We start from the raw sequence: 14,531 nt of genomic DNA, 5'->3' as shown, positions 1-14,531 counted from the left end.
GCGGTGCAAGAGCCTGTGTCTCTACTATTAAAAGCAGTGTTAAAGCCCTGGAGCTTATGGCGCCCAGAAAATGGGGGCTCCTTTCGGAGTTCCTTCCTCCCCCTTGGCAGGCAGGTTGCACAGCAGCGGCCGGGGCTCTGCACCACCACTCCGCTCCTTGCCCACACGGCAAACGCCGGCTCCCCGGTCTCAGCCCGACGCCTCCGGCCCGCCGGTGAACGAGGGCTCCGTCACCGCCCGCCCTGCCCAGAGGCTCGGCAATGGCGGGTAACGGCCTCCACCCAACGGCCGCGCCCTCAGGCGAGCGGCGACGGCCTCGCCGTCCCATTATCCCCTTCCGGCGGCCGGGCGGGCTCCGTGTCCCCCGCCTTCTTTTCCCCGCCGCCCTGTCAGGCCGGGGGCCGTCCCCGAGCGGAGCGCCTCGGGAGGAGCACCCACCCCTTCGTCGCGGGGCGACCTGACAGCGCGGCGGCTTGGGCGTGTTGCGGGCGGTGCCAGCCTCCGGCCAGGCGGCAGCGGGTTGCCGAAGAGCGGCTGTCAGCGAGTGAGCGAGCGAGCGGGCAGCCATGCGGTGTTGGAGACTCCTTCCCTCGGTGGTGCTGCTCGCCGTCCTGGTCCCTGTCAGAGGTGAGGTGAGGAGAGGAGAGGAGAGGCGAGGCAGGCGGTGGGGAGCGATCCTGCCGCGGAACCCCGCTGCCCCGCCGGGCTTGGGGAGGGACGGATCCCCCAGCCCTCCGTGCCCAGGGCGGGGGCGGAGGGCTGCGTCTCCGCGAGCCGGGGGGAGGTCAGCGGAGCCGCTGCGGGGGTGAGTGGAGGCCGTGAGGGAGCCGGGCGGGTCCCGTCGCCGGCAGCGGGACGGCGCTCTCTCCCCTCCGGCCCTTTTCTGGGTTGTTTTGTGGGTGGTTTTTTTTTTTTTTTCTTTTTAACTAACTGGAAAAGTATTCCTGAGTTTTCCGCCCACGCCCACGTCTTGTTTTCAGTGGCCCCGGTGGGGCCCCGGCCCCGGTCGGAAGGGCTCGGGGGCGCAGGGGGTCCCTGAGGGAAGCCGGGAGGGGGTTCGGGGCGGCGGGGAGCTCTGCCGCAGCTCGGCTTCCATTTTAGGAAAGAAAGCGGAGTTACGGCAGTTCCAGGGCAAACACAGTCACTCATCAGAAAGTCTGCCGTCACACGATAGCCTTTTTCTTTTTTTTTTTTTTTTTTTTTAATTATCGTGGCAAAACTGCAGTGTAAAGCACGCCAGTGCATTTTCTGAGAAGCATCTCACGGCTTCAGTGTGTGTCAAGCATGATTTTCTTGAACCCTGATCAAAACTGTGCGTGTGTAATAGCGCCTTGGTATAAGGAAAAGTTTGGGCAGGGTAGGAAAGTAGCAAAGTCGCCTATACCATGTTGTGTTTTTTTCCAGGAGGAAGAATCCTAAACTGGAATATGCAGTGCAAACTGTCATTGCCCATTTGTATGACTTATTTCTAAGAAACTTTTTTTTTTTTCCCCCCTCCACATGTTAATAAGCATACTTGGTGCTATGCCTAGATATTTTCTTTCAGGTACTTTGCAAAAGTTACACTTAAAAACTTAAATATGTCTCCTCACTGTCAGAGAGGAGGAAAAAAACCCGTCCTAGCTTTGTCTGGAAGCTGTAAATCCTGCATGCAGGATGCCAGATAAGCAGTTTGGCTTTGAGCTGGTTTGAATTCGGTTATTCTGCAGTGGGCTTACTGTCGTCTTGACTGCTAGGTTAGCAAAGCTGAGCTCTTGGAAAAATAGCACAATTTTACAGTAACCGCTCTTAAAACTGATAGATGATTCAGGCTGCTAACATTGAGATATCTTACTACTTGTGTGGAAAACTTGCTTCTCTACCTCTGGAAGCAGTCCTTCACAGTAATGGACAGGAAGATCTTCAGTGTGTTGCTCTTAAGTATTTGGAGTTACTCAGAAATAGTCTTTCTAAACTTGCTGCCAAGAAGTCTGGAGGTGAAGAGAGTCTGTTTGGTTTCTGCTTTACCGTAGGGAAAGTGCACAAAAACTGCCTTCAGGGGATTTGTTTCGAATTCAGAGGAAAATGATGCCACATTTTTAACAGATTGCTTTTAAAAAGCTGGTTAATTTGTCTGAGTACTGGGTAATGCAGATAATAAGCACTGAGTAGATAGGTTATAATTAGTTTGGACACTTTTTCCTTAAACAAAATGCATAAGCATTAGAGAACTGTTGAGAATGTCAGTCTGGGGAGGGTGGGGCTGCCCGGGGGAATTTCAAATTTGTGGTGGTGCAATCTTAAGTTAAAATAAAGGCAAAACCTGAATTCCGTACTTTTGAAAAATTTAATTTCACTGTTGGTGAGCCGTCTCTAGTCTGAATTTGTGGAACTGCTACAGAAAGTTAAGGATCTTACCTTATAAGCAATTCAGCTGTTGTGTGATGGTTTGGAGGTGACTGGTTTCACTGGGACTGCTTGCTTTGACAATTCAAGTGGATGAGTCTATGCCTTGGGACTGAGAACTTCTTACAGGATCATCCTTTTTAGGCATGTGAAAGCTGTTATTGTTAAAACAATATTCAGCATATGATGAGGCTTAGAATGTATTATTAAGCAAGGGTGAACTTTGTTATTTGAGCTTGCTTGCAAAAAGAGCTTTCAGATTTAACCTTAAAACTGGCATTCGAATGCTGTCTCATTTGCCAAGTATGAGCTCTGCAAGTCCTGCAGAGCTGTAATTTAGGTATCATTTGGGCTGGATCCAGAGGAAGGTCTAATGTGAGTTTTTGTATCATCGGTTTCTGTAGGCAGTCTGACAGCTTGCCCCTGCTAAGGAGTGGGATCTTTCCATTTCTCTCCTCTCGTGTTTGATCCAGTGCCCATCGTGGCCTGTACTGAGATGATTCAGCTTGATAAGTCAGCAAATGACTAATCTGGTGCATTGAGTTTGCTCTACGGAGTGTTTGATGGGTGTCAGAGCCAGCGCGAGGGAGTGGCAGCGCTGAGCATCGGGGAGTGGAACTGGGGTGGGTGCAGGGAAGGAGAGGGCAGGAGGCTTCCTGCCTTGGCTGGCTGCAAGATGCGAGGCCAGCTCAGCCATCTTACATCTGAAAACCACCAGGTTAGCCCAGCGTCTTAATTTTAGGCATCTGGTTTTCAAAATACAACAACAAAAAAGTATTAGGCAGCAGATCTTCTGTATAATTTCTACCAAGAGCGCAGCAGCAGGAGAATTAAACAAAAAATCCATACATGACGAGCGGCAGAAAACTGCTGCACGCAGACACAAGGCTCAAAAGTTTCCCTTCTCTACTGTAGAAAGATCGAGGCATAAAAAGCTGTCTTCTTACTGAGGATCTTGAGTTTGGACTCAGAAATACATGCTTTAAGTATCCTTTGCAAGAAATGAGTAGAGCTTGTTGATTTAAACAGTTGTGGTAGTGAACACTGGAAGCTGAGGTTATCTATGTTGTAAGATCGGTAGCCCAAGGCGAATTACAAGTGGAGATCCCTTATTCATACGACTGCTGTAATTACGGGGGTATGAGCAAAGGGAAGAAAACACTTGTGCCCCTGACTTCTTGTTGAGGCAAGTCAGCATTGAGAAAAAAGACTAGTTGGATGAAAGCAAAATGTGTCTGTCTGTACTGCAGTAGATGGAGCTTTCAGCAGGGGCAGGAAGGTGGGGCGGGGACTCCTGGAGACTGATCTCTGCTTTGTTGGCTCTGGAGTTGTTTGCCTTTTAAATCCGATGTAAAAAAAAAAAAACAAAACCAACAAAAACAACCACCGGACAACTTTCTTACAGTTGAACAATTTTAGTAGCAGTGCTAGCATGCATACATGGCAGCATGAACTTGAAAAGTGCAGCGCATGTTTCTCCATATTTCTGTTTCCTCTAATTTGAAATGCGTAAAGGGCTTTTTTAATGTGTTTTTATTTATATAAAATGGCCACTGCACTTCTACATCAAAATGACATCACTGCAATAATCCTTTAGCTTTCCGTAGTTACAGTGATTTAACTTGGCAAGAGTTAAGCGTGACTCAGCCTACTGCCATCCAGCCAACACCAATTTCAATATTTTCCTGATGTTACTCTGGTGCTGGGGTCGCCTGCACTTGAGAAAGGACTCTGCTTTAACTCTTGCTGTCTTGAACCTCTCACTGCAGTCAACTTGTATTTCATCAGGTGACAGCTGTGTTAGTGAAATACAGTAATGATAGTAATCTTCATCAGTTAAGATCATCTTGCCAGGGGCAAGCCCCTTTCTTATAAACAAACTGCTTTTCCGTGCTCTGGCGCAGGAACGTACTGTTTGGAGTCTAGTAAAGTGTTTTGAGAGAATGTTATGAGCAAAACAGTCTCAAGTTGGGTAACTTAAATTAGCTTACTGTCAGTTAACACAAACTTCTAATAATTGTCTGGGGAATTAAGAGAAAGAAAATCAAACTTCTAAGGTCCTCCCCCTTCCCTACGTTCAACTTAAGCCAAACATCCCCAACCCAATCCGTCTCAATTTACCTGGTTTTCACTACAGGTTACGCTCAGCCCATCCACTGCTCCTTTCATGAGGTGATGGGCAGAACAGGAAAGTCATATGCCTAATCGTTTCTTTCTGCTGCTCCTTCTTGCTTCCTGCTTATTTTCCTCTGATCTTCTTTGCTTCTCACCGTGCCTATGCCAGTGAGGGTCACTTATGATCCCTCAGGGCTGTCTCTGCCCTGGTGTGGGTGGCCGTGGTGTGAGTGGCCCACAGCTGTAGTCCCCAGGGATGTCCTTGCCTTGGTGTGGATGGGTCATAGCTGCAGTCCCTCAGGGATGTGCCCTCTTGGCGTGGAACTTCTCCTGCCCAGACCACATCTCCAGCTACATGCCCGTTCTGCAGTCTCTCCCTCTGTGAGTCTCTCAGACCGTCTCCTCATGTGTCTCCTGTCCCTACTGGCTGATGCTTTTTCTTACATGTGTTCAAGCAGGAATACGCTGTGCTCCTCTGACCAGTTGAAGGTTTGGTGCATGCCATTGGTGTCAATGCCAACGTGAAATGACTGTAAGTGGCACAGGGCAGTTCATGGCACCTTCCAAGACAAGGCACCCTGCAGCCCTCTGCTGCTGAAACCCTGCCCAGTTCATGCCCCATACATTCTTGAGTAACATGTACCTAGGAACTGTTTGGACATCCATCTTGTTTGCAAAGATGTATGTCTTGTGTCTCCAAAACACGCGTCATAGTTTATGAAGCAAAATGAGATTATTTATCATACGTATCATGCATATCATACGTAACAGCACGTATTTGATTTCATTATCACTTTTCCGGTGGCCACCTACTAGGTAATTTCTGGTCCTCAAGTGATAAGGGCTCCTTCCTTAGGGATTTCTGTTGCTGCAGGAGGGTAGATGTGAACTTGCGTCTCAATTCTGGTGTCCCCAGGTTTGGCTGGTACTTTGTCATCCAGCTGAACTTGGGGTGTATGGTTTCTGCAGGGCTGCTATGACAGGTTCCTACTTTTATGTTAACTAGCTCCCTCCCCCCACCCCAGCTTCACAGAGGTGAGATTCCCTTTCCCCAGAGTGCAGTTTCAAGTAAGCCATTGTACCATTCTGCCTTTCCAGATGCCTGAGGATTAGAGGGAATATGATACGCCCGCTCTGCTCCACAATCTTCCCCTCATTCTTGGACAGCTGTGGTTTTGAAATGGCTACTGCTACCTGTGTCTAGCCAAGGCTGCATTCCGTCATGCCAACGAATACGTTTGTTTGTTCCATCTAAGATGCTGCCTGCATTTTCTTTCTAAGTAGAAAAGCTTCTAGCAACCCATTTCTAGCTTTGCCGCTGTGAGGACACAGCACCTGCTGGTGTTGCTGAAGAGAAGGGTGCCAATGTACTTGCCAGGCTTATTCAAATTTCCCTTTCTCCCATCACATGTACTGGTTCATCATTCATACTTTCCATGTGTGTCCTATTATTCCACAGATCTCACGCTGCCTAGTTGCCTACACCTTGGCTTCCTAAGACAAGTCTAAGTTGTGTTCTCAGTCCCAGTACGTGAGCAGCAGTTTCGTGGACCTATCTGGCTAAAAATAGCTTTCCTTTGTGTTCACACCCTAAATTTATGCTGGCAAGTTGAGCTAATTGGTCGGCCTCATTATTATGTTTCTCAAATTTCCTTTGAATTTCAGGTATGAGCATTACCACCATGTGTTCAAGTAGATACTGCTCCGAGTAGCTGTTGTCTTAACTTTCCATTCTTCTGCTGCTGAAAGTGGTTTTCCTCAGTGCTGCTGGTTATCACAGTTCCAATCTGTGAGACATTTCTGGACCGCATTAGTGATCGCTCAGGAGGAGTCTGTGAGTGTGTATATTCAGGGCCACTGATGCTCCTGAGCATGTTCCAAGGTGATTCCAAAGGCCATTACTTCTGCAAACTGATGGCAGCCTCTCATCCCTTTGCAGGTGGCAGCTGCTTGAAGCCCTGTTTCCTGCTGTGATTTTACAGGATCCTTCAGTAAACAAACTCCATTGGTTATTTTCAGCATATAACTCATCGTATGCTGGGGCATTTTATAGCCAGAGGAGTTCAGTCTTCCTGGTATCGTTGATTTGCTGGCCACGGACTAATCCGTTCACGTTGGTGAAAGGTAAAGGTTAACTGTTGGCCATTACTTAGTACTGTTTCGAGAGTTTTTCCTCTAATCCATACATCATCAATGCAGTGGAAAAATTCTCTAGAGTTATGTTGCTTTAAAGTATTGTGGATGGTGCCACGGCAGATGGTGGGGCTGTGTTTCCACCCCTTGCAACAGCCAGTTCCAGACGTGTTGCACACCATTCCAGGTGAAGGCAATTGGTGTCTTGCATTTTCTGCCAGAGGGATTAAAAAGAAAGCATTTGCAACATCCGTTGTAACATACTAGGTATATTTCTTGGCTTCTGGCTCGTGCAAGAGCTGTAGCACACCTGGAACTACAGCAGCTAATGCATCAGCTATGTCATTCAAAGCTCTGACGTCTGTTGTTAACTGCTATTCTCCAGTGTGCTTCTGGACAGGCCGAACAGGACTGTTGTAAGGTTAATGTGTTTGAGAGTCCCTCTCCCCTTGTTTTTCCAGGGAGTCGGTTACTAATTACTTTTTAAATTTCACCAGCAGCCCGTTAATCAGTTCAGTACCTCTTTCAGCAAATTGCTGAGGGAAGAACGACTGGATCCATCTGAGCATGCAACATTTCTGGGGTCAGTAACAGTCCTGTAGCTGGTTCCCTCCTGTACAAAGCCCGTACCTGTACACTGCCTATACCAAAAGCCCCATGCCTTCCTGTCTCATCTGTGGTCAGATGACAGTGGTCAAGAAAGTCAAGCCCAAGGAGGGCAGGGGCAGTAGGGGCGATGGCAACAGGTAGGGGCTACCAATATTGTGTATTCTAGCTGAGGCTTCCTTCCACTAGAGGTAGACATGTGTCTTTCACACTTACTCTATGAATAACCGCTCATTCATCACCGCTACACAAGGGCAATAAGGTGCATTGAGCGCCAGTGTCCATTAGGGCACGATGTAGATGGGGCTAAGAGTTGCCTGGCCACCTTACCCAGACAGCCTAATACATTTGGTTACCTGCATCTGCTGCCAGGCCAGCAGCAGGTTCCCCCCCAGTTCAGTGAATTCAGATGGGTTGTCAGAACAGTATGTGGTCTGGAGGCTGGGAAGGAGAAGGCAACGGTTGAACCGAGCTCTGACTCTGCCCTGTGTTCACAGCTTCTCAGCCGGCAATGCTGCATCTCTGGAGGGCCTTCTGTTCGATTTGGTCATACCCTCTCTATTTCTGTTCAGGAGCATCCATAAGTCCCAACATCTGTGACAGGGGCATGCAGAATTCCCATTCTTTCCAGGCATTTTTCCCCAAGATTTTCCATACTGATGGAGTCTTGGTATTATCCCTGGCCTTGCTGTTAATCCTACGGCATGCTCCCTCCAGCATGGTACATAGTAGGTCAGTCCTTGGTCAACAGGGGTCCCAATCATGTTATCAGCCCCTGCTTCCTGGACCCTGCAAGTTATTCCCAATACAGAGAAACAGTGTCCCAGCTTGCGTGTCTTGCTCTTTGCCTGTCTGTCTGTATCTTATCAGTTGCCGCAGGAGATCTGTGTGCCATCTTGCAAAAGCACATAGTGGCAGCAACAGCACAGAATCAGCTTTTCTGCAGACTTCGGACCAATATGGCAAAAGCTAGTGTTTGGAAGGTTGCTTGGTATCATAAAAACTAGTTTTAGTTTGCTTGTCCCCTTAAAAAAAAAAAAAAAGTCTTGCTTTTTCTGTATGCTTGCAAATAGTCTGGGAAAGATTTCCCTGCTTGCTGCAGGAAAACACATCTTTCACCTGTTGAAAATAAAAATTACTGCATCACAACTTCTTTTTAAACTGTTTTAGTCTCTGCATTTGATGTGAGTGGGGAGCCCAGAAGAATAGCATCCAGAAGATTTTCTACAAAGAATTCCAAGAGGTCATGAGGCAAATTCCTGTGACAGTCCAAGAGCTTAGTTCTTCATGGCATAACGCCTGTTTACAACAGTTTTTCTAAATATAGAACAGTTCCTTTAAAATACATAATTAACAAGTCAAGTGCAGTAATCCTTCTAACAAGTTTTAGAGAAAAGATAATTTTAAAAGAAAACATTTACATTTTAAGTCAGGTCTCATCACACAACATCATTGCTATCTAAGAAATGGCATCTTTAGCTGTACTTGTAAAAGGAGAACCTCTTAACTGAGGCAACTGTTAATTAACTGCAGATGTTAATTCCACTCTACTTTCCTCGTAGCTTGAGTCCTGTAAAACTCCTGTTGGATCTCTTGTTTCTTCAAAATTTTTCACAAAAAATAGTATTCATTTCTTGATGTGTGTAAAGTATCCACAAAGCACATTGCGCTTCGAGCCAAAGACTTTTAATCTACGTAAAATCAAACTTTGTTTTTAGAATAGCAGTTGTTCTTCCGTCAGGTAAATGTTATGACTCGGTGTACAAGTTAATCTTTTCATGAAATAGAAGTTCTTTTTGATTAAACACCCATCTAATTCATTGGTAAAAATCAGATTTTAAGTCTAAAACTGTCTCTATGTGCCTTTTTGCTTACCCACAGAAAATGTTGCTTGCATCTTTTAGGTTTGTGAAGAAGTCCAATATTCTGGAGTTAAAATAAAGTGAAAAATTTGTTAAACTCTGATATTCCCAGGACGGCCAATTCTGCAAGTCTGGTTATACTTCACAATATTGGTAGTATTACTGCTTTTATTACTGCCACAAAAATATTACACTCAAAACCTTTTCTATCCGGAAAAAATAGAGTTACAGTGTTTAGACTTGTATTTTACACCTCTTGTTTGCTCCCAGTGATTTGGAGGAAAATATTGAACCTGCGTGAACAGGGAAGGAGATAGTGATGATAGTAGTAGTAGCGTGATGTGATGAATTAAGAATACATGAGGCAAATGTTTCGGGTAGGGCACAGTTTTTATTAGAGCTGATGCTATTGTTGGACAAAACAGACAGCTCTGGAGTCACACAAGTCCTTGTTAAATTTAGAAACAAGACATTTCAGGATAAAGTTTGGGGGAAGGGGTTTGGGGAAGCCTATGTGGACAGCTTTTGCTTAAGGCTATCTTTTCCTATATTTCTGTCTTTATCTTTTAATCTATTGTTTCTTCCCCCACCTCCAGCTATCCATGCCTGTCTGTATTCTCCCTATTTGACACCAGAAGTTTCTGCCTGCCTCTGTGTTTCTCAGTACATCCTGGATGTCAGGCATCCTGTGATTGAATCACAAATTCAGTAGTTAGTTTAGCTATTCCCTGCCCTCTCCCTCCCCAAGTCTTGCAAATGATTATACAGACATCACCTCTCAGATCAGAGCTGTCCTTGCTTGTCTTAGCCGGCAAGTTTGCAATATGATTTATGATGTCCCTCCCCTTCTGACAAAAATTTCCAGGTTTCTTTTTGCTGTTTTGGCCTTCAGTAAAAGCCAGCTCTTTACTGTGCTGACTTAGCAGAGACGTGGACCTTTTCCCCCCAAAACTTCAGGCAAGAGCTGTGATTCTGAAGGTTGGGCCTGTAGTGAGCTGACAGCTTCTCTGCATCCAGACTTCTCCGACCCGGTCTCCTTCTTCATCTTCCCTGATCACTGCTGCTTCTACTCCTTTCCCTTGGGTGTTGCCATTACATCTTTGTCACTGTCTCCACTGCCAATCCTATACCCAGGCACGGCTCCCTTCAGCTTGCAGTTCTTACCTGAGGACAATTTTTCCATCCACTCCTATTGTTTTCCTGTGGTGTTCTACAAAATGAGTAAATGTATACTGCAGACTAAAGTCTGGCGTGTGTAGTGGCTGCCTGCAAGTGATAACACTGGAATATAACATCCAATTTGTGTTAGAAGGTGATACGGAACCAGAGTGGAGGTGGTGAAACTATTTCTTAGGGTGGACATGGAGAATTTTTGATAAAAGTTTTTGTCTAAATATAGCAGAATAGAAGTGGAAATGCTTACGGTTTCATTGTGAATGCATTCCAGATGTTGTGCTGAGTACATGAACATGTGGAAACTACTAAGAGTGCAGCCTTGGTATAAAAGGGAAGATTTGTCTTCTTCCCCAAGTATCAATAATGAAGGATGGGAAGTAAAAAAAACAACACAAACCACCTTTTTTTAAAATGAGAAACAAAAAATAAACCCTCATCTGACAAAACCTATGCCACATTTCTGACTTGTCATATACCTGTGGCTGCCACTTAGTTGGATTCTAACTGATCTATTTATTTTTTATCTGTCTGCTTTGGGCAACTAACACTAGTCACATTGACTTGGGTGCGTGTAGTATCTCTGTGTGCATGGCTGTCCTTCAGATACATTTTTTTTTCTTTTTTTTAGGTAGTAGTTTTGCATGTGTGATACAGAGTTAGTTGAAGTAGAAAAAACGAGCCTTCTCCTGCGTGTTCCCCATCGTGCAGAGAAGCAAGCTGCTGTCACATCACGCATCCCGTGGCTGAATGTTTCCAAGCTGCTGAACATCTGCATGTTTCCAAACTGATGCTGGCTTGGTGCAGTGGAGCACAAGCTGTGAAATCCTGGCTCTCTCAATTGTCACTTAATGAAACTGTGTCTCAATCCCTTAATAGTAAATACTTGCAGGAAGAAAAGTGTCATTGGTGCTACTTAAATACGTCAGCATCTGAAGTTCGAGCAGAAAAATAGGTTTGGTTATAAAATGAGTTTGTGCCAGAACTGTTTCAGTCTCAGAGCAATGGATTAAAATATGAGTTGAATCATTGCAAACCACTGTACTGGGTCTGGTTTCCTCTAGCCCCACCTTCTTCACAGGAAACCCTCATTGTAACCCCCAAAGTCTTCCTCTTCTTTCTTTTAGCAAAAACTGTAGTAGCTATTTTTAAGTATGCAGATAGAAAAGACTGAACAATCTTTTTAGCCATAGCTGAACAAGCCACGATGAAAAAAAGTCTAGAAAAGCAAAGTCAATTTTTCTGTTCAGTTAATGTTTCTGACTAGATTACAGATTTTGTTTGACTTTTGCTATTAGTATACAAATTGTTTTGACCTGGTGAGACTTCTGGTGAGGCAGTTAAGAGGCAGGCCGTGAAATTAAATTGTCAGCTTACAAGTACCAGCAGACATAAAGCAGTCCTGGTTACCATGAGCCACCATTTTGGTGTACTGCTGTAAAAATGAGAGTATTCTTGGCTTAGTTCTGTGCACACTGCAAGTGTATATTTCAACTAAATTTTATTTTAAAGAGGAATTTCTAAAAGGAAGGCCAAGTTCCATTTACTTGTTCATCATAAGTTATAATTTAAATTATTTTTCCTCGATCGGAGTGAGGATTACTTACCAGCCTAACTGTTGAACTTTTGGAGCTTTTACTTCACTGTCTGCCAGATCACAAATCTTGGTTTCTTAATACTTCCTTTTTCCTTGTGCTAGAGTTTTACCATCTTTCATCTAGTACAGACCTCCATAACCTTTCTGCAGCTGAGCCTCGCTGCCGGTCTTCCCTTTTCTTCCGAGCCCTCTCTGCGACTGCTCTTCCTTCCGTCCCTCCCTGCCCCAATCCAAGAAACTACCAGAGGTGCAGGGTGTGAGCAAATAAGGATGCAGGCAAACCAAAATTCTGGTGTTTCCTGAGCCTTTGGTGGGGAGGGAAGCCTACGATCTATCATGGAATCATAGAATGGTTTAGGTTGGAAGGGACCTTAAAGATCATCTAGTTCCAACCCCCCTGCCTTGGGCAGGGGCACTTTCCACTAGACATCAACTTACACACTTTATCACTGTGTAAAGCATTTTACTGAATTGGAATGAGCAGAAAAAGCGCGCCGTTCTTGATGTCCTTGCTCAAAAGATCACAGAATTGCCCTGAAAACACTTTTCCCTTTCTCCGCATGAGGCCGGGCAGGGTGCCGAGCTGTACAGATGCATGTAGTGGTTTTCAGCGCAAAGAGAGGAGAATATTACTATCTGAATAGAAGAATAGATAAACTTCCGGTCATAAAATAGCATTAGGTCGCGTGACACCAGTTGTAGTTACTTTCAGGCGAACCAATGATTTTATTCAATTATTCAATACTAAAGAGTTTGCAACCTGCTTGAATAAAATGGGTTTCTTAAATTTGAGACTAATCTTTTGATTAACCGCCATTGTAGTCTTTCCAGGGTATTTAATGTTTAATTTTTGGTGCTGTCTGCGATTTGGGTGGTTATACCAGTGAGGCGTAACATTCATGAATCTGCTCATGAACATGAGAAGACTGAGTGTTCAAGGGGCCTTCCCAGCCCCACCATCTCCTCTGGTGTCCATCTTAGTGCCGTCAGTGTGTATATCGCTCCACAGTTTTCAAAGTACAGTTTTGACTGCTAGTGATATGCCCACTGTTTTGAAGTACACGCCACAGAGCAAGAGATTTCACAGGTGTTGGTAAACTGTAGAGAGGTTCTTGCCAAGAACTGATGAGGCTATTGCTAAATCTCTCCTAGCAAGAGGCTAGGACCAAAATATGGACGGGTAAATACTTATTCATGTGAATGACGTGTCCCAGCCAAATTGGGGCACCCCAAATGTGGTTTTACACAGGGTTCTTGTACCCTTCAAATGTTCAAGTACAATGTGGTTTGACTAATCACTAACACCCACACTACTGATACTAATCGTATCAGTAGAACTTTGCAAAGCAACTATATTTCTGCAGCATTCTTGATGCTTGTCTATTGATCCAGGCATACCTGGAGTCAGCCTTGCTATAGTTATCTATGATGCCAGCCAATGCCGGGAGGGTTTCAAGAAGATCTTAGAGGGGCTAGGATGTTGGCAATATCTTGGCTGTCCAAGGGGTATCTTTTATCCTTTGCAGACAGCTCTAAGCATCCAAAAAATAAAGTCCTTATTTACAGGGCTGAGCTGTCCTTTGGTTTCTTTTATTTAAGCATGAACAATACCAAAGTCTCCAGTAAAATTCCACTATCTCACTACATTGCAATGTATAATGTGAATTAATATATCTTAACAAAGTTAATACATTTTCATACTATAAAGACTGATTGATACAATAGTTAGGGAACTTTCATAACAAGAGTAAATGTGAGCCTTGTGGTAAGAATGCACCTGGTTATGGAAATTTAGGCTATGTGAATAGTAGCTGTAAGGCTTGTCGGCTTTGTGAAAGCTTAAAGCCCTGTCTATCAAACAGCTTAAACTTTGAATCTGTAGACTGTGAGCAACATGTTCTTAAAAGATTTTGGTTTTTTAGGCTTATAAAAAATTAACTACTGACACTTCTTATGCCAAGACAGAATTTCCAAAGTGTCTGAATGCAAAGTAGGTGCACACTGCCTGCTTGATCTTGGTGAGATTTGAGAACAGGGTTTCCTAAGACTGCTTCAGAGCTCCCGGTCCAGCCCTGGCACAGGTCTCTGAAGAGGCAATGGTGGAAGAGCAGAGGTGTCTCAGTCTGTTGTGGCTGCTCCATGAACGTCCCTGGGGGAACGGTGATTACCCCGGCACCTGAGACTTGGGAAGAGGGGCAGGGGTTGCTCCTTGCCTACCCCAGGGGCAGGAGGACAGGGCTGGCTTCCATAGGTGCTGTGTTGAATCAAGAGAAGGCAATGGCAGTGGTGGTTCCAGGTGTGGGGTGACACTGCACAGCTGGGGACTGACATTTCTGACATCACTCCATGCTTAATGCACAGAGTGACGCCTCTGCGGTTTAGGGCTACTATAAGGAAGAGTACCAAGAACTCAAGAGCAGTTACCTAGAAAGTTGAAACTTTCAGTGTGCCTAGCACTTGCAGGTACAAGTACGAACATGCAGGCTTTAAATAATGTAAGGCTAGGCAATATTTAATCTAACACCTGCAGCCTTCGTCAAGGGTATCCTGCACTTGAATGCAAATGAGACTATGCTTCTGTCTGCTGATTGTATTTTGCTGTAGTCACTGAATTTACATGAGGAAGCTTAGCATTTGCTTTTTAGAAAATACTTCATTAA

The 14,531-nt window shown here is 45.0% G+C and overlaps 1 protein-coding gene across 6 annotated transcripts in view; it reads left to right on the top strand.

The window, feature by feature from the left end:
* The first annotated feature begins 337 nt into the window (after nt 1–337).
* CD99 (CD99 molecule (Xg blood group)) overlaps nt 338–14,531 on the top strand; it is a 34,463-nt gene continuing 20,269 nt past the window's right edge. For 4 of the 6 annotated variants that reach the window (XM_074607336.1, XM_074607325.1, XM_074607284.1 and 1 more), the window contains exon 1: nt 392–627. In XM_074607336.1, the coding sequence (XP_074463437.1) occupies nt 567–627 (61 nt within the window). In that variant the 5' untranslated portion in view covers nt 392–566. Of the gene's footprint in view, nt 628–14,531 lie in introns of all 6 variants that reach the window. The other 2 variants (XM_074607293.1, XM_074607314.1) reach the window with 2 other exon arrangements.

Source organism: Larus michahellis, chromosome 1, assembly GCF_964199755.1.
Source record: "Larus michahellis chromosome 1, bLarMic1.1, whole genome shotgun sequence".
NCBI classification, from domain to species: Eukaryota; Metazoa; Chordata; class Aves; order Charadriiformes; family Laridae; genus Larus; species Larus michahellis.
This window is presented reverse-complemented; position numbering and strand designations above follow the sequence as displayed.